A 22,119-nucleotide genomic window follows, 5' to 3' on the forward strand; every position below is an offset into this window, starting at 1 on the left:
ATCAGGATTCAGGAGTTACAAAACACTTAGCTGGGTTTGTTTTTTTTTGCACAGCACAGATGGACTTGGTGTTGCAGCACTACAGCGTATATTAAATAAAGTGTCTTCATAGAGAGATATAGATGATACAAAGACAGATGTAATGCTCCAGTAGTCACATGTCATGCTAGTCAGAGTAGAACAGAACAAATAGATTATTACTCCCAATAAAGCCTTGTAAGAGCGGAACAAATACTCCAAAAAAATCATTCCTCCTGGGATCTACTTAGAATTCTATTTTTATACAGGAAATTTGCCTTTTGGCCATTATTATTACATTTTCAGAAATGAAGTCTACATCTTCAACACATGGTCTGATTAGCTTTTTTAAGTTCATAGCACCTATTCCAATTTACTTCATCTAGTGATCAAGCTTAAAGATAGGACCTCTTTTTCAAAATGTTTTCATCGATTCTTCACATAAAAGTTCCCCAAATATTTGTTTTGATATTTAATACAGGATACACATGCAGTAAAAAGCACTACCATTTAATTATATACATTATCCTAATACTCATACTGAGACTCCTTTCCAAAAATTGTTTCATGCATGTATTCAGCTTCGCAACAACACAAAACATCTGCTAAACTTGGCTCCCTGGCAAATCGAAAAATAAATTCTTTGTGATACATTTTTCATGTCATGTTTAAGGACTGAAAAAGAACAAGAGGAAGCAGCCAGGTAGGGAGCAAGTGAAAGAAATACGAGGTTGTATGATTTGTCTTTTGTATTTTCTGTGGAGACATTCTCAAGACTAGGGAAAAAAAAATAATTGAGAGGCTTCTTCAAAAACAAGAGAAGAAAATCTCAAAGACAGTACTGCAGCTCATACAAGTTTTCCTCACCAGTCCAATCGCACAGAATCACAAAAGAATGAAATTATCACTTGTCTTACTGTAGAGAGTTGCAGTGTATCTCTATTGGGGTTTCAAGTATTTTCTTTTGAGTTGACCTAGACCTGTAAAAGCATTATTGGCCACAACTGGACACCAGAAGATGCTGCTTCCATGCTCTCTTGGACTAATTGTACAACTCACTTTCCGAACTATACCGCGTTATTCTCTGAACAAACTGGACAAGATTTTGGCTCAGGATAAAAGTGTCTTTTAAGTCCTTATTGAAAGCACAAGTAAAAGTAAGAAAAAAATACCCTAATTGTGGTAATTTCTATTACTTTATTTGGTTTCTAACTTCTTTCTCAAGGCCTTGACAAAGACTGATGTTACAGCCACTCTCAGGGACCTGTACACAGATTGGTGTGAAATGACTTCAAGATGAACTTGCGTTGTTAAGCATATTACAAGCGAATTTTAATTATTTTTACCTTCATTCCAGGAGCGCCTGGAAAACCTGGAGAACCACTTATGCCAAGGGGACCCTATAAAAGATGTTCATACAAAGATATAATTCCACTCCTCAGGTCACACAGATTAATATCTAAACATCAGGTAAATATGACTCTAGGATTAAATATACTTTTAGTCATACAATATTTTTAAAAAGAAAAGAAAGAACTTCTCTTGAGTGATACGTGTGTTGAGTGATAGGGTATGGTGTTTTATAATGTTTTTAAGTAAGTATAAGCAAACTTACAGTTCTTGATTAAGCTAATGATGTGCCAATTGCACAGTTGATAACTATAATGATCTTTCAATTTTCATTTTTAATAAAGCCTTACTTCCTCTTTCTACATTCATATTACTGTGGTACAGAAAGGAAAAGCTAAGTGTGAAGGAATCAAATCTTTCCTACTGCAAGTAGCAGTTTCAATTATTTAAAAAAAATACAAAGTTACTTCTCCATCATAACATAACAAATCTTAAGTTCGTTGCTTGACAAGATATTTGAGTTGAACAATATGACAAGCAAAAATATAGGTAAAAAAATAATTTAAGACTGTGCAACTACATGTCCCCCCTTCCTACACTTCTCTCTCATCGACATTTCCAAATTCACAACCAAATTCTTGCCGGAGTTACAATGCAGACTTTGTATCAGGTTTTTGAAGTTATACGAAGACATACAGCAGGAGCAGCCTATTGCTTAGATATTTGTCCTGAGATAAGGAAGTGTTTCTTCAAAAGGAAGAGAAGGAAAGGCTGGATTTCATGGCACACCACGAAGTGCATTTCTTTAAAGAGTTGCATCCTCAGCTCCACAAAGCAGGGATATAGTTTTATACCTCAAGACAGTCAATACCATACCTACGAATGTCTAGCAGCTCGAGCAGAAAGATGATTATGTGGCTACGCTATTTCTAGATATAGAGTCAAATACGGATGCATTGTACCACAGAGCATTTGGCTCACCCTTTGGTGGCTCCCATGTTTGGGCATGAATGCAAACATCTGGACTTGCCTGGCAGAATGTCCAAAGTCACAGGAAAGCAAACTTCAAGTGTACGTACTTGAATATACATGTATATTTAAACTTGTTAAACAGAAAGACTTCTAATTAAGGGCCTTGTAGTAAATTTATAAATCGTTTCCACTTGTACAATACCACTTGTGCTGAACAATATATTCAACAGAAGACTATTTCTACTTTATTATAAACTCGGAGTGGTGACACACAGTGGTTACACAAATTCACTACAGTGCTGGGTTCCGAGATGATTCCTCTTTATTTTCCTTTTTTTTTTTTAAACTGACACTCTGTGGAAAAAAAAATGTTCTATGTAATGAAGTTTTGCTGTCAAGAACAATTTGTCCCAGTGAGTATTAATTACAGACATTTCTGCCATGACCTCGCACTGGATTTCTATAGAATTATGTAATATCTCCAAAGTATAATTTTGAAAACCTACATCCCAGTTAACTGGATCACAAACAGACATACACCAAATCTCCCTTGGAATACAAGAATTCCAGAATTAGGGTAGATCACTGTACCGTACTCAAATAGCTATGCTTTTCATTAACTCTTCCTCCAATTAGGAAGATATGTACTAAGAATCGCTACGTCCCTTGTGACTATGCATGAGAATTTGCCAAAAGAGTCTGCCAACCAATTGTCATGTCCAGTGAAGCTGAATTCATGTTTCAAGCCAAACAAAAATTTCAGCCTTCACGTACAATTTCATAGTTTGGGAACTAGCTTTTTTTAACCTTCATATTTTGATTTCAGTGCTGAAATACCTTTTCACTGTTTTCAAGTTTTTTCTATTAAGTTAACCTTCTTCCACTATACACTAACAGAGTTTTGGAGTTTTCAGAGAATATTCATTCTCTAGCTTCTATTACAGTTAATTATTTTTAATGAATTTTGTTATAAAATTGCTTCGTCATTAAGACAACACATGTAAATAAATGTTTCTCAGGCTCATATTATTCCCAGAGTATGGAAGCCTCTAAGTAAAGAAATAAAATGTGGATCAGTAACTTCCTGGTCCAGTGTCAGAATAAGGAATCAATTATAGCTCCAACAACGGCCAGCAGTTGTTTGTGTTTCTCTTGATGATGCCAAAAGCTAAGTGGGATGAAATACGGGATGAAAAAAATCATGATTAAGAAAGCAACTTACCATTGGGCCTGGCTTCCCAGGCATGCCATGCTGACCACGTCCACCCTACATATGAAAATGGACAAGAGAGAAAGTCTGTAGGAACTCTTTTTTTAAATCATTATCATTTGTAATAATGACCACGCAGACTACAGTGTTCAAATACATGCTGCATTATAGATCCCTCCAAACACCAACGTATAACACTTGGGGAAAAAATGACGCTTCCTTTACAGAAATACATTTCTCTTCAACTTACGAAGGGCCAAAATTTTGACAGCGTCACTGTATGGTGCAGTAGCATAAACAAGAAAAGGAAATTTCTACTCAAAAATGATTTCACATTTGCTTCATAAAGGCAAATCACTGTTTTTGTTTTCTAATTCAGCATTTTTTGTTGAAAATAGCCTTTCAAGAGAATTTTCACAGAAACAAATGAGAAATTATTTAATCACAGAAAAAAAAGCATTATGAGGATATCTGTCCTACTGAAAAGTTTTAGCATGATAAATTGCAACGCTAGCATACCAGTGGCATTTTCCTTTTCGAAAAGACTTTTGAAATGTATGTTAAAGTTTTCTCTCCACAAAACTCTACTCAGGCTGTAACTTTAAGCTACAGCAGAACTCATCACTGCAGTGACTAGCAGTCACACAAAAGCTTATGGGCTCACAGCTTTAAATTTAAACTGAAACAAAACAGGAAATACAAGGAGACAAACGAAGACCATACTTACAGGAGCACCCTGTGGTCCAATTCGACCTCTTTCTCCTGGCATTCCTCTAGGTCCCTTGAAGACAGAATAAGAAATGCAATGCTCAAGAACAGAGCAACAACAAGTAGAAAACATGGTTTACTCAACTTTTTTCCTCATAGGAGAAGAGACTTTTTTTTTCCCTCCTGTTTTTTTTTTTTAATCTTTTTACTTCTTCCTCATAAATTCTTGACTTTTCCTTAGTTTCAAATATCCTTTGCATTACACTGCTCTTCAGGAATTTTTTGTTCAGTCTTTGTTTTTATCGAGAACATGATTAGCTTCACTGAGACTACAAGCACAAAAAGGACAGCTGATTTGAACTATCATTACAGAAAACAAGCTTGATTTTGTTTTCCTTGTATAGGTGTACTTTATATTGTTCTATGACAGGAAAGAAATAGGAGCTTAGACAAATCCTTGCAGTTTCACAGGCTTGCCCAGCAGAAATGTAATGGACTGTAATTTCTCTTTTCCTGCTCCAACGGTATTTTTAGATCTAAAAGCATCAGAATAAGTTTTGTATGTTCTCACCAGGGTTAATAACGTAATATAATTTACTGTGGCTCATTCACAAACAAGGTTCCCCTTCAGGGATATTGCCTTATGTACGACACATGATCGTGTGCTTTGCAGAGATTTCATTACCCGATATCGTGCATGTGCTTGATGTATACAAGCACTGCTGAAAGTGAGTTTTTGAAATGCTATACTGCTTACAGTTTTCCACCAACAGATCTGAATGAAAGCTATGCTGAGAAAAAGCTTCTCCATTTCTATGCCACAAAGGCACATCCTCACCATAATATCTGAAATCCTCTCTGTGGGTTTCTTAGCTAGTACATTTGTGATCTCAATTATTCCATCTCAGATCCATCTACTTCAGATGAATCAATAACATGGAAAAAAATTATAGTTACCCCAAATGTCTAAGTTTCTACAAGTAGACAGACAATTACTAAACGTACATGAAAATTTGTGTTGCTTCTTTTATTTGTAGGTCCACGTATTGCCAAGAAAAATATCTTACAAGGTATTAGCACTACTTGTAGTACAGTAGAAAACAAAGCATTAGCAAGGAGAAAATTCAGCTTCAAGGCATCAAATATAGATTTCAAAAGCATAAAATTGCCACATATACTATTGGCAGTATGTAACAGTGCCAATATATGCAATACTTACTAGAGGACCTGTTGCACCCATGGCACCTGTTGGTCCAGATTCTCCCTAGAAAAAGTAATGAGATGGTACAGTTAGAGGACACAGCTTAAAGGAAAATAGAATTACATATTTCAACCCCTTCCTCTGCACTCATGTACGACATAAGAAGATGATTTGAACAGTCACCTGTGTGCATCACACATGCACCAGAGGCATCGTTTCACCCTGACATGAGATTTTCACTGGTTGACAAGGAGAATAAGCAACAGAAAACAATAGCCAGCAGGATTCACAGGCAAGAAATAGTTGCATTCTCCTCCTACCAGTCCTAGCTGACAGCCCATACCAACTACTGAGCTGTTTCTACCAAATCCAATGTTTCTGCTGTTCTTGTCTCTACAGTAAGTTAGCCTTAGCAAAGACACCTCATCTTTGAGGAACTTCCTTTAGCTCTAATTTCACTTGTATATAAACATTTTTGGAAGGCATTCTTCATTCACTGCATTTGTTATCCGAAGGCATAGGTTCCACCTGTGATTATCACCTTCAGGAAACCAAAAATGTTTTCGCATCAGCACTAATCAAGGAGTAAAAATCTGAAATAGGTTTCTATGCTGAAGTAAAATAACTTTTAATCCATCTTGAAAGCACTGACAGCAGCTGACTATCTTGCTTTGAGCTGAAATAGTAGAGGTGCTACAAGAACCAGAGAGTATCCCAAAGCGAAGTGGTTAGCTGAAAAAAAGTTGTGTTGATAGAATGTTTTCTTTCCCCTTCAACATCTGCTTCCTTTAAGCCAATCTTGTTTAAACCTAGTAAGGTAAATTAAGAGACTAAAATTATACTTGAATTATGCATTGATTTTCTTAAATGTATTATAAATATATAGTTGTATACCAAATTTTAGAAAATTGTTTTTACTCTCTGTTCCAAGACAGTCATTTGATCTGTGGTTATCTAAGGGAATTCATACAGCAGTAACACAATGATCCCTCAACCAGCTCACACAAAACCAACATGGATCATAAACTGACCAAGTGACAATGTGTACAGGCTCTTTGCTAACAGAATTCAACATCTTCAACATAACCTAGGTGTCACAGGCAGGCAACAGATTCATCTCACGACACCCCAAGTGAAACTGCAACCAACACAAACTCTCATGTTTTGGGTTTTTTTTTTTTGTATCAAGCCCAGCTATGTACTTTCATAATAGTTAATAAAGATTGAGCGTAAAGTAAAAATGAACAGTTCCACATAGCATCCCCAGAAAAAACCATTAACTGTATGCAAGCAGCACCAACAGAAGTGGGTACAAAGCTTTATTGTATCACTTACTGACTTTCATTACTTAGACTTTACATGAAACTTGTTTAAAGTTTTAACTCTTTGAGCCACAAAAATACCTTTGCTCCAGCTGCTCCAATTTCACCTTTTGGACCGTCAAGACCTTTCAACCCCTGTAAGAGTTAAGAAAATCTGGTGATATATATATATATGTATATATATATACACACACACACACACACACACACACACACATATATACGCACAGCATTTCTACTAGTATTGTTAAAATAATTCAATGCCAGAACCTTAAGAATGGACTCCAGTTGGCAAGAGCAAGAAAGGGGGGAAAAAACAGAAGGAAAAAATTATGAAAAAAGTTTTTAAACATTTCTTAAATGGAAATTGTTTGTACAAGGTACATCTCCTTGGATTAACTTTCCTTTAAAGAAAAAAAATCCGAGAACAAGGAGTAGACTCTGAGCAACAGGAAACCTATTTATTTCTCCCTTAAGTAAAGTTCTGGCCAGAAAACTTGCTTGTTTGTAATAACTCCATCTTGCAAATACCCCTCAGGTTCCCCACCCTAACCAAAGACTTGCCAATGGAGTGAGAGAACTGTCAGCTTTGTGCCTCCTGAAGCTTGGCAGGGCTCATGCAAGCTCCATCCAGATTCCCAGAACATATGAAAGTAAAGAGAAGAAATTAGAGAAGAATACAACTGAGGTCAGCTTAATGGGGAATAGCACTGATTTTCTACAAAGCCCTCTCTCTCTCTCTCTAATGGCAGTGGTTCGGCTATTGTTGGCAGAACTAACAGTGTAGTCAAATTCATCACAACTACAAAACCAGCTGAAAGTCTTCCCGCTGAAAGTGTCTTCAAACATCATCAGTAAGGACAGGGCAGACCATGTTTCTTACCCTGTGACCCTTGAGACCTGGAAGACCTGGAGCACCAGGAAAGCCTCGAGGCCCCTAAGGAGAAAAAAAAGGGAAAAGAAAAAAAAAACATACACAAGTAAAACACTACAGATTTCTGCAGATAAAACTAGTAACAACACTGTAAACAGGGAAGAGGGTCGTTTTCATTATTAATAATGTTCCTGAAAAACTCCTTCACCGCAGTGACATGACTCAACATGGTACAGCATTTAAGGGGGTCACAGACAAAACAAGGTAACATCCTATGAAGCTAAACAGTCCCAACATTACGTGCATTTTCACTGATACTGAGACTCTTCCCAGGATTTTACTAGAGGCTTTAAGTACAGATGGTGTTCAATAGCATGCACTATTCTAGAAGCATACAAAAATGATGATTTAATTAAGTCAAAATAAAACAGCCTCATCTGAACAGAATACTCCATAGGCTACATTAGCATGAAGCAGCTTTTGAAACATCACCTTTGATCCATAAAATTTTGAAGGCTTGGAGACAATGCTGCCTCACTAAAAGATCATTTCTATCTTGAAGAGATTTTCTCTCTCACAGCTAACAAAGTTAACTGGCAAAAACTGCATGCTTGAAAGAAAAGGAGGCAGTGTAAGAGATAATGTGTATCAGGCAGCTTCTTGGATTTACCCATCTCCTTTTGAGCCACACCACAGTTCACTTCCAGGTATTTTATGTGATTAATACAGGTCAAATAAAACATTGTGTTATATGTGATGGCAAAACAGTTTTTCAGACCTAACTGCTTTCTTTTATTTCTAGGGTGAATCACTGTGAGCATTCTCTGCAGCACAAGTACTTATTACTCGGAAGTATTTTAATTATGTGTACACACTGAAAATCCATAACAATATTTTTGAAAATGTCCATGCTACCATCACTTCTTCCACCGTCTCTCAGACTTGAGATGAACACTGCCACCTTAACCTGACATCACTTTATACTATAGAAAGCATGATTGCAAATGACAATGTGAGATACTGGGAACTGCACAACTGCCAGGCACTGTCATCTGCTTTGTGCGTACTTCATATATGAAATGACTCTCATGATTAATTGAGAAGACTGTTGAAACACATGTTTGTTTCTTAGCTATGGCACTGATCTGAACTGTTAGAGTTAGGTGATATAAACACTGCACAAACTAAACGACTAAGCTTCGCACTTAAAAAAAACAGATCCTGATGACGTAATAATGCTAAAGAATGACAATTTGCTAAAATGCAAAATTATGTTCTTACTGGAGATCCTGGAAATCCAGGCTCACCCGACTGTCCCGGTCTACCGGGTTCACCCTAGGAGAAAGAAGAACAAACAAACAGAAGCAAAGATACATAAAAACAGCAAATAAGAAAATGCACTTCTCTCATCTCTATCTTCCATTCAAACAAATATGCACTACAAAGCCTGTTTTACAGTAACATAAAGCAACTGCACACACGACTAACAGCGTGCATTACATGCAGTAACTTAGAAGGCATTTTAACAGAGAATTGCAGAAACTGAAGATAGTCTAATGTGCCAGCTGGCACTGCGAGGCGGTAGTGTGCCTGGGAGTTTAGAACCAGGCAGCCTTTGGCCACAGTTGTGCTGGCAGTCACATCATTACAATTGTCCTTAGGAACAGAAACCTGAAACTATTTGCATTATAGCTTATTACTTCTCCTTCTGTTCGAATTCCGTTGTAAAATGAGCACAATTAAATTCTACATCAGTCCGTCATTGATGGTTTTCTCCACGAAGTAATATTTTAAAGACTGAAAATCTACCAGATACTCAAATATTCCTTATACATATCAGGTAGTTCACATACATCCAGGACATCAGACTGCAGAAATATGAAAGGCTTGAGAAAAGTAGTTTCTGGACAGAGAGACAGTAAAACACATCACGCATGCAATTAAAGAAACCCACACAGACACTGGAAATGGAGCAAGTTCCTCAAGTAGTACTGATATTTAGTTTCAGTGCACCAAGAATAAACTGTTTTCACAGATTCATATGCCATCCTGGTTTGGTTTAATGAGAAAGCAACCATTACCATGGTAATTTCTATACTGAAGCATCTGGAATCTCCAGCTTTCAATTCACTTTACAGTTACAGTTCACAACTCAGATAAATTTAACTTGCATTGCCAACAAAGAACGTATGTCTAATGGAAAATCCCCAGCTTACTGTTGCGCAGTATGTATACATTTATTATGTGCATGCATTTTACATGAAATATAAGTGTGTGTAAATAATCATAAAATCAATTACAGATATAATAAATTATTTAGTTAAGTTTTCTAATAGTAACATTTTATTGTTCATATCCAGGTGCATGTTATTGTTACAGTTCTTCTAGCTCATCACATGACTGCAAGGAGAGCAGGGGCTGCAATTTGCCCCGATTTCAAGGAAGACATCTTACAAAGAACTGATTGAGGAAAGAAATATTAAGAACAGTGCTTAAACTTTAGGTATCATGGTAACATGTAATGAGAAGAAAGGAAGGTTTTGAACAGAAAAACATATCTGACGATCATTGTTATGATACTGCGATAGTGATAAGTACGATTACAAAAAGGAAAAAGAAAAGATATAGCTGCAGACACATCTGCTCGTTAGTCATTCTTTACAAGAAGCCAACATTTGTTTTATTTGAAATAAAATACGAACAATAACCAACTTACATCTTCACCAGGTTTGCCTGGAGGCCCCTCTGGACCACGAGAACCAACTGGACCCTGAGGAATAAACAGATTTGTTGACGAGTTTATCTAGTCACTAAAATAGCTATCTGCTCTATTTGAATGCCTTGTTTCACAAAAAACAGGTGTAAAAAAAGGATTATAATGTGTAAGCACGACTGCAAAATTTTGTGATGCTTCAATCATTCTGTCCCTAAGAAAGCTGCATGAAGTTTAAATGTATACATGTATAGTACTAAAATCTAAGATGGATTCTTCTGGAGAAAGGAAATGTAAAATCGGTTATTGTTCCCAGTCTGTCTCTCAGTTATACTTTTGAATCACTATATTACTTCCAAAAAATGAATATTTTCATCTTCCTTTATGGGCTACCCTACCGGCTATGGTGTTACTAGTGCTTAGCCATCCTCCAGTCTGTGGTGGCAAAGTAAAAAAAAAGTCTGTTTATAATATCACTCAGATACAAAGTAATTCAAGTTCACTGATTCCTGACAGCATAGTTCCAACACCACAACTCTTTACTTAAGTATCCATTACTTGCTTTGGTTGAGACAGCATGGAAGAAAGACCTCTAAAGGAGATGTAATTAACTGTTAGCCATTTTATGGTACAAGTGTTTGAATTTAATTGGTCTTACCATAGGTCCTGGATCTCCAGGTTCACCAGGAGGGCCTGTGGGGCCAGCACCACCCTGTAATTGCAAAGAGATAAGTACAATTACACGTTCCATAAAGCGAACATAAACAGATAAATTAAACACCAGGGTAAGGAAAACAACAATATGGGACAGTCTGGATTCCAAATCAGAAAAAGCACAGATGAGTGAAAGGCAGATGCTAAGATTTCTCTGGAAGTATTCTCCTTTAGAGAAGCCCTGAGCCATACAGAAGTCCCGTAAGACATGAACATCATGCTAATGTCAAAATTACAACTGAAGCTGCATCATTTGCCCATCCTCATTAAAAGATGCGTTGGGTCAAAACCTTGTTAGGGATTTGATAAATTGTAGAGTCTATAGAGTATATCTGACGCAGAACTTGAGAGCAGTACATTTGGGTTCACTTCTAGATGAGGACACATTCAGCCATACTCGAGACAGTCTCAGAGTTGAGTTCTCTTCTACATATACAAGTTACTACATGCTCTGTAATATTCTTTGGCCAACTATCTTCAAACCAGTACGATGAAACACTTACTTGTTTTCCTTGGAGACCTTGAGGACCCCTTGGACCCACTGGACCCTATCAGAATAGTAAGTAGTTATACACTGAACACCACGTTTCCCTTAGCAACAATCACCCTTCAGAGGCAGCCTAATTGCCTGATAACGACCTTCTAGTTAACATTTGTATGGCCAAACTCTCTGAAACGCTTACATGCTATGAAATCCAAATAAAGCACAACAAATGACTATCTTCAAACTCAAAAGTCACAGCAGCATAATTCTTTCACCACTGAAAACACGAGCTTCGGATGTCACAGCCTGACATCAGTAAGAACAGCCTATACGAGTGCATAATTTTTCTAGAGAAATCCAAGGCTACAATTACATTTAGGGGGAAAACAGTCTCCGCCTTTCATTGCATTTGATTAACTAGATTAATTTACTAATGCAAACAATGAAAAAATACATTTGCACTGTTCTTGCCTATGAGCGGGACTGGTAATGGAAGGATGCATTTTCACGAATCATACAAAATACAAGAGGAGGCTCCAAATGGTTGCTGTTTGTTACAGAAAGTATAGATTTGCCCTTAAAAACTACGATAGCATTTTTAGAACACTCTTATGCTTAACTCTAACTTGCAATATAAAGCCATCTTTTCTGAAAAAATATATATATATATATATTTACTTCTACCAAGACAGAAACATATATAGCAGACAATAACTTCCTTTTTGACAGATTCACGATTTCTCTTTAGCACACTGTTCATTAATTTTTAGTAATTTTACATCACATTTAAGCCCTTTTCAAATGAAAATTTAAAAGTAAAAAAAAAAACGAAAAAACAGTAGGTTAGCTGAACAAGTTATTGAGTTTTACCGAGAACCTTTCAAACAGTGTTATAACTGAATTCTAACTGCTGGGGGATTGGATTGATAAGATGCAGGTAGACAAACTCATGGACAGGGCAGTCACTGAACAAGAGTTTTCTCAAGCAAGAATGCTAAAAATGACAGAAAAAAGCTAGCAACATCTTTGAGATCTCACAGTATGATAAATATACGTAGCAAAAAGATACTATTTAAAAATAACCCAAACATACAGTTTCGGGTGGTGTAATGGATTTCACAGATCATTAAAAAATAGAAATCCCATTTTACCAGTACATTCCCGTTGCTCTAAAAATGAAGAACATAACAGTGAGAGAAAACTGGTCTCAATGTAGAAAACGAACGCCTGTCTTAAAATAGTAAGCTTACAGCTGGTTTCAGAAATCTTCTTTTAAAATGCTACCAAAAATAATTATCTTCGATGGCACAACATTGAAAAGAAACCTTCGAAGCTACACATTAGTTTACTCAGCTTTGCACTACACCTGACACTCTCCAGTTCCCCTGTAGTGACTCAACAAATGAGAAAAAATCATGCATTGCTTTTTTAATATACCCTAATAGCTGTTGCGTTTCAGAAGGGAAAAGGAAGACAAAAAGCAGGATAGAATGAAGGACAAAAAGCTTCCACTTAAACATCTTTTCATTGTCTTCAGATACCATTTAAAGCTGCACTGGAAAATCCTGTGTATTTAATTTCTAAAGGCATAGGAATTTGAAGAGGATGAATTGTACTTTGTTTTTTGTACACGCACTCCATTTCAGAACTATTCTACAATACAAGGTTAATCTGGTCTTACCACTGCACCAGGCATCAGCCCCATCTGACTACCAAGTCCAGATTTTTCATCCAGTCCTGCCATCTGAGCAGCAAATGGCTGAAAAAAATGATGGGTGATTTTAGTTGTCAATCATGTTGATTCACAAGGCAAAATTCTATGCAACTATCACTTCAGTACTTAAGTAGACTTTACAGCACTACAAGTAAACTCTTGTTCCAATTGTTAAAATAAGGGTTCTTTTTATATACCTGAAGTGCCTTAAGGCATCAAAGACCAGTCAAATGTATCACATTAGCAGCTTTCTATTCTGACTCTACGCCCACTTTAATTAAAAGAAAAAGGGAAGATGACCTAAACAGAGAAAAGCTTCCAATCTAAGTAATTACATTTCTTTCACCATCCTCAAGTTTAAATCATACTTGAACTTCTCATGCAATATTTCTTCATTGATTTTAAGACTGCTTTGTCTTCACTTTCTGTGCCTCAAGTTCAGAAATATCTGAAGGCAAACGGAAACACGCTATCTTAACAATCAGCTACATTAGACTGCATTCTGTGGTTCTAACAGATTCCTCCATGCTGAAGAGATGTTCTGCATCTGCCAGATTCAGGCCCATTCAGAAAGCCAAGGAAAGCTTCCTGAATTTGCAGGCTGTCAGCCTAAATGACATTACTTCTTATTGCCGAATAGCAACTCATTTCAGTAATACTGCAGAAACAATGGAGTGAGAAACAGAGCAGGTATCTTCCACATAGCAACAAATGTGTAATTGAATTTCCCACAGAAATTCAGAAATTTATGTCATTGTCAGTCATCATTCCACAAAATTTAGGAAAAAATTACGTCTTGCAGAATATTTTGTCCATATGTAGGGCTGGTTAGCATTGTTTTCAACAAATAATTCCTGATTAATCACTTAAGTGTTTGTCTGAACAATTTCAGCAAGAAGTAGACTGAATGACATTTTAATTATTCATAATGATTATTTTCTTATAATCTATCCTATTTTTTCTTTGCTGTACTACTAATTTGGTATTCCAGTTTCCCTGTACTATTGATTTGACCCCTTGCATTTAAGTCAGGTGGAATTAATGGGACCCCATTAAGGGCTTCAGATTTGGGAACCTTGTCTTTTCTACATGTTAAAATACATTATAAAAGCATCCTTTCAGAGTATTTTCACATATAAATTAACTCAATTTTTTGCAGAACTTGCTTTCCTGCTTGTCATTGTTCCTCCTGACTAGGAGATAGGAATAGTTAGAAAAGCATTCTGCATTTGTTCAAGTAAATAGATGTTACTGTATAGGATTTGGATCTGAACCAACATTCACTTCACATTCCACCAAAGCAAATGTAAAACTCACTCTGCTTAGTCCATCTGGTCCTGTGTGGGTAGGATGCCCAGGAGGACCAGGGTCACCAGGCTGGCCAGGGATACCGGGTTCTCCATCGATACCTTGAGGACCACGAGGACCCTAGTAGGAAAATACAAGAAGCAGAGAGAATACAAACGTATCCAGGGAAATTCTTGTAAACAACAAACTCATCTCTAATAAGTACAAATTAGTAAAGGAAGATGTTTGAATAAACAACATCCATTGACACCTGCTCATAACCTTTAGATGAGAAGCACTGGTTAACATGAGTAATCAATTCAGCACACAAGTAAATTGCAGTCATTTCTCTCCAAAGCCATTCTGGAAATTGAGGCTTTCCGTCATTCCATACTAGACTATGCTATTCTTGAAAAACTATTTGGCTTTATGCACTGTAGAGAATATCAAGAGTTTATTTCTAAAATACAGATAGCTCAGACTAGCACACATACATAAAAACTCAGGAAATACCATTAATTTCAGCAGCCTTCTGACATCATGAATGGTTAGCTCACACTGTTGCTGACTCCCCAGCACAGTCACACTGCCAAAAATACAGAGCAACTCCCTTGGTATTGATGCTATCTCAAAACACAGTTTGCAGAACAGACAGAGAGGTTAGTCCCACTACTCCCATTTTTATCATCCACTTCTGATTTCTTAACATGATCTTATCTTGTACCAGAACAAAAATTAATTAAAAAAGGCACTAATAAAAAGATCGGTACAATAAAATCAATAGTAGTAGGGGCAGAAGATACTCTTCAGTCCTAAACACAGACTTCAAAGTGCTTGTTGATGCTGCTTTCTTTACTAAAAGAACAAGGCTGGAAAACAGGGACGAAGAAAGTCTATTCTACATAATGAGGTCTTCTCCTTTAAGGATCCTTGGAAGCCTGCCTCTTTGACTCATCTTTATAAACTCAATCATAATTAGACAGCTTTCTTGTATTTCCAGGAGATGAGGACTGTGTTTCCTTGCAGCCTACAACACGTTCCAGTGAAACTTGGGGTCCGACTAGCATGATTTATACAGTAAAGATAACACATTCTCATGGGAAAGAGTTGAAATAATAGGGACATGAAGATTCCTGGAAACTTCCGTTGAATAAACCATTCTTTTCTCATAATTCTCAGTATATCTTCATGGTAAATTCCTATATGCCAAGTAATCAGTGAAAAATTTTACTTATCAGATATACATGCGCACACACATACTTGCCACATCTGAGTTGTGAATAGCTGGTACTCTGAGACAGATGGTGCAGACTCTTGCACATTGAATAGAAACAGAAGGTCCCATCAAGTAACTTTACTATCTAGTATTTCTACCAAAAAAAGAACAAGACACTGCCAAACCTACAAGAGCCTAACGTCTGAAGGAGGAAAATCCTGAGGATTTGCCTCAAGGGTTTCAGCAAGGTTCTATAAAATGATTACAAATAACCAAACCAAGATACCTTAAGCAAGATGTGACATATTAAAATGGCTACTTTTTGAGCTCCTACTTACAAAAGAAACCACATTTTTAGTCACTAAGCATGCTTCAAGAGCAACACTACAACCACGCCACAAGCTCAGAAGTCATTGGAAAGCATTTTTGTATTTATAGCTGGTAACTAACCACTGGTATATAACCAGATTTTTGCACTTCGATAAAATATTGATTAAAATTAAATGATAGTATATATTTAATATGTTCATGTCGGAGAGGTTTACCAAATACTTGGAAAATCTAGCCGAGGCCACAAGGTGGCATCCTTTCAACACGTATTTAGAATAATGACAATTCATTAATTCCAGCCCACTGCTGCTGGTGGTGAGGAAACACTATAGGTTTTCCTTGTACTAGAAAACGGAGCTGACAGCAGAACACTTCAAGACTATTTTATTTTTTCTGCAATTACTCTCTAGTGTAAAAATACTGAAACAAAACATCCTGAAAATATGCTCAAGCATATTTTCTCTTCAAAGTTTCATTTGTATGAAACTGTATCCCATTCCCAGATGCATTTTTTAAATCCAAACATACTGCTGCCTTCATGTTTCTCACTGTTACGCAAACAAAAAATTGGAAGTAAATACTATGCTAGTAGTTCTGAATTCACTTTATATTCAAGTGTCTTGTTTACATAAAATGCAGAGATCCATCACAAGGTTGAGTTTCTACTAGTCAGTAGGAATCCACAAAAAAATCTTAAAAAATAAAATCAAACAAACAAAAGGCTTGGAAATGTGCTTTAGTGGGTTTGCAGCTAATTTTATAGAGGGTGTCTGCAAAAGCCTATCTGTTCCATTATGACTTTTAAACAAATAATAACATGTGGAGAGTTTTTCATGTTATAAACACGAGGTATAAGCTAACTTTCTTTTTTCCAGAAGCGTAAACCAAAAATCCTGCACTAGCAGTCACTATAGATTTAAAGCACTGCCATGCACTCAAATCTTGCAGTCTGACATAGGATCTCACCAAAACCTTCGACATAACACTTTCAAACAAGTGTTTCCTATTCCCTTCATTTCTCTACCAAGCACTATTAATAATCCAAAGGAACTCAAAAGTTTTTTTTTTAATAACACAACTTTTTGATACTTTAAGTGTTTCTAGCCATGACTTAGTAAAGACACATGCAGCACAGGATCACAAATATAGTGTTTCATTGATAAAACTGCACACTGTGAAGACATGTCAGACATCTCTGCAAACACATTCAAGATTCCTCTACACACCACAGAATTTCCCAACTACTTCAAGAATTCCTTTATGCATTGTGACAGCCATTCACCAGACAAAGGTCTTAATGTTGCCTGATCTAGAGAGCAGCAGTGGCTTGGCATCTACCTCAAGAGGCAATACAGTCATTTGACATCTTTAGAAGCAGTATCATCAACACCTATAGACAACAGACATTCACCAGAGGAACAGCAGAAAGGAGTCAGTCTCAGGCCTATGCCTAAAACTCAGCTCTGTTACTCAAACAAAAAAATTAACTACTGGCTTGCCCTCTCCGGAGGAATAGGAAAATATCCACATAGCAATTCAAATGGCACAACTCTTTAAAACCTGCTAAAAACAGCTTCTGCATTTTGTCCCAGCCTTTTCAACAGGAACACGTCGTCTATGGTATTTTCAGCTCTCCCGTTTGGCCTTTCTGTGGTTCTCCACATGCAGACACTGAAATTCCCTTATGAAGTCTTTCTTTCCACTGAGCAATCTCGATCATATTATTCACCAGCATACCAACATACGTAGTCACATATTAACTCCTGCTAATTTCCCGAGCTTTGTCTGTTCTCAAACACTCCAGTCCTCACAGTCCACACTGCTACTATTACACAGTAGTAATAAGTAGCCAGCAGTGAAAATACCACTTAGTCTCAATTATTTATCTCAAAACAAAGATAGCAAGACAAACATTTTTCTGTTTGTTAGCTAACTCTTGGAAGATATGAGTAAAGTTTTGGTAACTCTAAAAGACACGGAAGAAGTTTAAAGCCATTTAACATTCTGAGGTTAGTACAAAAATTCATTTCTAACATTTTTTAATAACTTACAGGTCTTCCCTTAGGTCCTCGTTCTCCTCGTGGTCCTTGTGAACCAGGAGGCCCCTAGAAGAAAGTATAGAAATATTAAATGCCTTTTAAGCTAGCTAATGATCTATAAAAGCTCTGCTAATATGGAATGCCATGCCTATGTGAAAAACATTTTTGTAATTTTTTTTTCCCCACGGGATAATCAAGTAAGCAGTTATGACCTGAGCATCTCTTCTCGATTGCATATTGCCTGAAGGTAGTACAAACAGGATGCAGAGATGTACAAAATAGTTTCATATCTCATGTGCTCTACACCTTAATCCAGCACAGATTTTCTCAATGCTAGAAGCTCGCAAAGAAACGTCCAGGTTTGAGACACCCTTAAACAGTAGTCCTCAACTGTTCTCTGCTTATTCACAGCTGGAGAACAGATTGCATTTCCTTCTTCTCCTGCTAGAAAAGCATTCCTCAGCAACAACTACGTTCAAATGTCCACGGACAAGTGTGCACCACAAGAACACATCTATTGCTTTGGTCATGGGCTGACCTAGTACAAATTTCCATAATCTTTTTACCTCCCCAAATCCAGCAACTTTGAACACAATACCCCATTACACGTGTGGAAGATTCCTCTTTTGTATCCTTCTCACAATAGAAAAGAGCAATGGCAGAAAGTGGAAAATGCTATCAGCAAAGAGAAAGTAAGAAAATACTCACTGCAGGACCTGGGCGGCCTCGTATTCCTGAAACCTAAACAAGGTAATATGAATAGAAGTTAACACACAATATTATGCCTGTATTTGTCATCACAAATGGTTATAGAATATTATTTCTTGAAAAATAAATAGTATTATTATAGAGAACTAAGATACCAGGCAAGTTCTAAGGCTTTTTGAAAATAAACTATTTGTTACTTTCTCTCTTTTCTCCTTTTTGCAGCATTTCTACAAACTGTACGAATCAAGTGTTTGGAAGCATCATTCTTATTTTTGCAATAAACAAATAAATACATGTCAATGAAATAGTTTATCTAGTCCTTCAATTTGTTACCATTCAACAGACTGGGGAGTGCTTTTCACCACCGTTAGAGATATTTAACAGATATTTATGTGGCACTTAGGAACATGGTTTAATGAGAGACTTGAGATAATCTTACAGGAGTTTCCCAATCTAAATGGCTCTATGATTCTCAAAAAGCATAGTGGTAGAGGTGCAAAGGGCACCAGTTTTTAGCACCAGCTCTCTTTTTTTTTTAATGCATTTTCAAAATACTAATATTGATACGTATTGATATAGTTTAGACTATACCTAAACAGAACTGAAGTAAAAGACTGACAGATTTAACTCTAAGATTTCTTTTCCTCAAAAAGCAATTAACAAGCTTTTGCAATTTCATTTATGAGAAAAAATTTAACTCATTCAATTCCTTTCAGTATCAGCATACATGCTTTTGTTGCATTTAACAGCTGCAATTCTGCTTGAAGTACTGAAATGTACACTACAGTGGAGCTCTAATAAATGATAAAAATGGACTCACAGGTGGAACTATTCCAGGTTCTCCTTTTTGCCCCTGTTAAAAAAAAAAAAGAAAGAATCGTAGAAAACAAATGAACATACAACTAACAGTACCAATTTTGCCAATTTCACCCCTGTGATTGTGAAAAACACAGACTTATCTAGAGATACACCTGAGCCTAAACTGAAGTCCCTGCTAAAGGTAATCCATACTATTGTTAATGAGTACAGAGACTCATTAAATGCAGGTTATAAACTAACTCCACAAAACGCTGGCTGAAAAAAAAAAAAGGGAGAGACTGAAATGTTACCATGATTTTTTCACTAGTATAAGAAAAAAAAAAACATGTTCTCACTCCGCTTTGTGATGATTTGATTCCTTCAAAATGCAGAACCAGCACAGAATTCAGACGCAATTTATTCCAGATTTTAACTAGAATTCCTAACATCACAGGTATAAAAAAACTTACGTGTCTATTTGCAGCGTAGAGATGAAACACAAAGCAACATCCGTGGCCACAAAATGAAGGTGACTGCATTTGCCAATTTACTTCTTCTTCTGCTAAGTGTGTTCACAACTATTACATGTTAATTAAAATAAATGGGTTTAGACCTACTGGTGGCAACCATTTCATTAAGAAAAAAAAGAGGGCCTCCTTTACCCAGAAGCAATCATGTTAGAGCCCATTTATTTATATGGATTTACTCTGTATAGAGAGAGTTACTTGGTTTTAACGAGTCTACAGCCGTGATAACCTATAATTCATTTCAATTATTTCTTGCAGCTGCTTGCCATCTTAGAAGTTCATTTATTTTAACTCATTACATTTCTCCTGTAGAAATGGATCCTTTGCCTGTTTAATGCACGCTGTGCACTGCGCTGCCCACAGAAGCGAGGCTCTGAGCGGGATCACATTGCTCTGGTCCTTCACCCAGCATCCTTGTCCTGCTCTTGGGAAGAGTCCACAACTGCAGAACCATCTGACAGGAGCACACAGTAATGGTTGCCAGCGATCTACTTAGCGCTGTCTCCAACACAGCCACCATGTTGTGCAAGCTCTCTTGGGCACCCTGAGTAAAAACTGTAGCACAAGCACAAAGGGTGCCAGAGAAAGGTTTTGAGTGGTGTTTCATGCCTTTTAACATGTCTGAAGAGTGCTTTTCTGACATCATCTAGATGTTTTATACAAAGATCTACTTATTCATGGCCAAGTATATAATATAATGAAACAACTGCAAGTGTAAGAAAAGCAAAGTTTTTATTAAAAATAAGCTGGATCAAAGAGTGGTGTAGAATAGTTTCAAAACCTTGAATTTCAAGAATAATACTATGATAGAGCTGATCAAACTAGTGGCCAGGATAGCAGCTGTAAGGCATGACAGTTCTGAGCTATCTTCACCTACCAGAAACAGGTAGCAAGTAGGTTCCTGTAAATAGGTGCAGCAACAAGCAGGCCAAGATGCAAAGCCAGTGTACCAGCCATGCAAATTACCTCAGGTGTTGCTTTGCCTATACGCAGCAGAGCAAGTTACCCTGTGATTGTCACTTCAATTACGTATAATTTAAAGTCAACGCAGGGATACCTAGACAAGATGCAGTAATGCTTTGCACCATAATTTAAGACAATTCTCCTGCTCTATGTTTTAACAAATACAGTAGGAATGACTAAAGAGGGATTATGCTACCTATCACACATGGGGCAGTAGGTAGTCTGATCAAAACCAAGCCTAAAGTTTTACAACTGTGACTTCTAACAACATAGTGGTCCCTTCACTCACTGTGTAGCACTGCTAGAGATGAGACGACCAAAATACTTAAACTGGGATTTCTTTGACGTAGATAGCAGGGATTCTCTATATTAACAGTATTTTTTGCCTGTATCCCCGGATGTTTTCTTTTGCAAACTCCCTAACCACTGAGAAAAAAAGAGGAAAAATAAATGTTTGTACAAGGGTTGGTATCTAATTTTTGTGAAGTTATCTGAGGAGATGCAAGAGAATTATTATCAGTTGTAATAGATCAAAGAATAAATGAAGAAAGAAATCTTACCTTTCTTCCTCTACCTAATAAAAAGGACAAAAGAAGAAAAGAATAAATTAACAGTTTTACTTCTAGAGACATAAACAGAAGGAGCTGAATGAAGGTGTTACAGCTTAAGTGATATCAGATTCTGGATGTACAAAGAGCTGGATAAGGTCCCAGGTATGCACATACTCTCTTGTTCAAGTCGGAGGAATCCTTCTCAGATGCCTCCTAGTATTCAGCCTTTTTCAGCATTGCACAGAATAAGAAAAAGTACTTTAGAATATCCTCTGGGGAGCTCTTCGAAATTTTTAGCACCAGCTAAAGAGCTGGCAGTTAAAGAAGTTTTATTACTTGAATACAAGCAATATTGATGAATCCCTAACAACATAATGTTTTCCAAAAGACAGAACTGACTGGAGGATCTTCCACACTTTT

At 36.8% G+C, this 22,119-nt stretch overlaps 1 protein-coding gene and 1 long non-coding RNA gene across 4 annotated transcripts in view; one reads left to right on the plus strand and one right to left on the minus strand.

Annotated features, from left to right (window-relative positions):
* Positions 1 to 22,119, minus strand: part of COL5A2 (collagen type V alpha 2 chain) — a 160,234-nt gene that overhangs the window by 28,150 nt on the left and 109,965 nt on the right. For all 3 annotated transcript variants that reach the window (XM_010713349.3, XM_010713347.3, XM_010713348.3), the window contains 16 exons: positions 21,709 to 21,722; positions 19,681 to 19,713; positions 18,861 to 18,893; positions 18,165 to 18,218; positions 14,598 to 14,708; positions 13,248 to 13,325; positions 11,586 to 11,630; positions 11,027 to 11,080; positions 10,372 to 10,425; positions 8,937 to 8,990; positions 7,665 to 7,718; positions 6,863 to 6,916; positions 5,478 to 5,522; positions 4,278 to 4,331; positions 3,563 to 3,607; positions 1,365 to 1,418 (listed from right to left, as the gene is read on the minus strand). In XM_010713349.3, coding sequence (XP_010711651.1) covers positions 1,365 to 1,418; positions 3,563 to 3,607; positions 4,278 to 4,331; positions 5,478 to 5,522; positions 6,863 to 6,916; positions 7,665 to 7,718; positions 8,937 to 8,990; positions 10,372 to 10,425; positions 11,027 to 11,080; positions 11,586 to 11,630; positions 13,248 to 13,325; positions 14,598 to 14,708; positions 18,165 to 18,218; positions 18,861 to 18,893; positions 19,681 to 19,713; positions 21,709 to 21,722 — 836 coding nt within the window. The remainder of the gene's footprint in view (positions 1 to 1,364; positions 1,419 to 3,562; positions 3,608 to 4,277; positions 4,332 to 5,477; positions 5,523 to 6,862; positions 6,917 to 7,664; positions 7,719 to 8,936; positions 8,991 to 10,371; positions 10,426 to 11,026; positions 11,081 to 11,585; positions 11,631 to 13,247; positions 13,326 to 14,597; positions 14,709 to 18,164; positions 18,219 to 18,860; positions 18,894 to 19,680; positions 19,714 to 21,708; positions 21,723 to 22,119) is intronic.
* Positions 17,458 to 18,883, plus strand: LOC109368468. The gene is made up of 3 exons (XR_004160276.1): positions 17,458 to 17,544; positions 18,043 to 18,122; positions 18,799 to 18,883. It is a non-coding gene; the product is annotated as an uncharacterized LOC109368468 (long non-coding RNA).

The sequence above is a fragment of the Meleagris gallopavo genome, chromosome 7, assembly GCF_000146605.3.
Source record: "Meleagris gallopavo isolate NT-WF06-2002-E0010 breed Aviagen turkey brand Nicholas breeding stock chromosome 7, Turkey_5.1, whole genome shotgun sequence".
Lineage (NCBI taxonomy): Eukaryota > Metazoa > Chordata > Aves > Galliformes > Phasianidae > Meleagris > Meleagris gallopavo.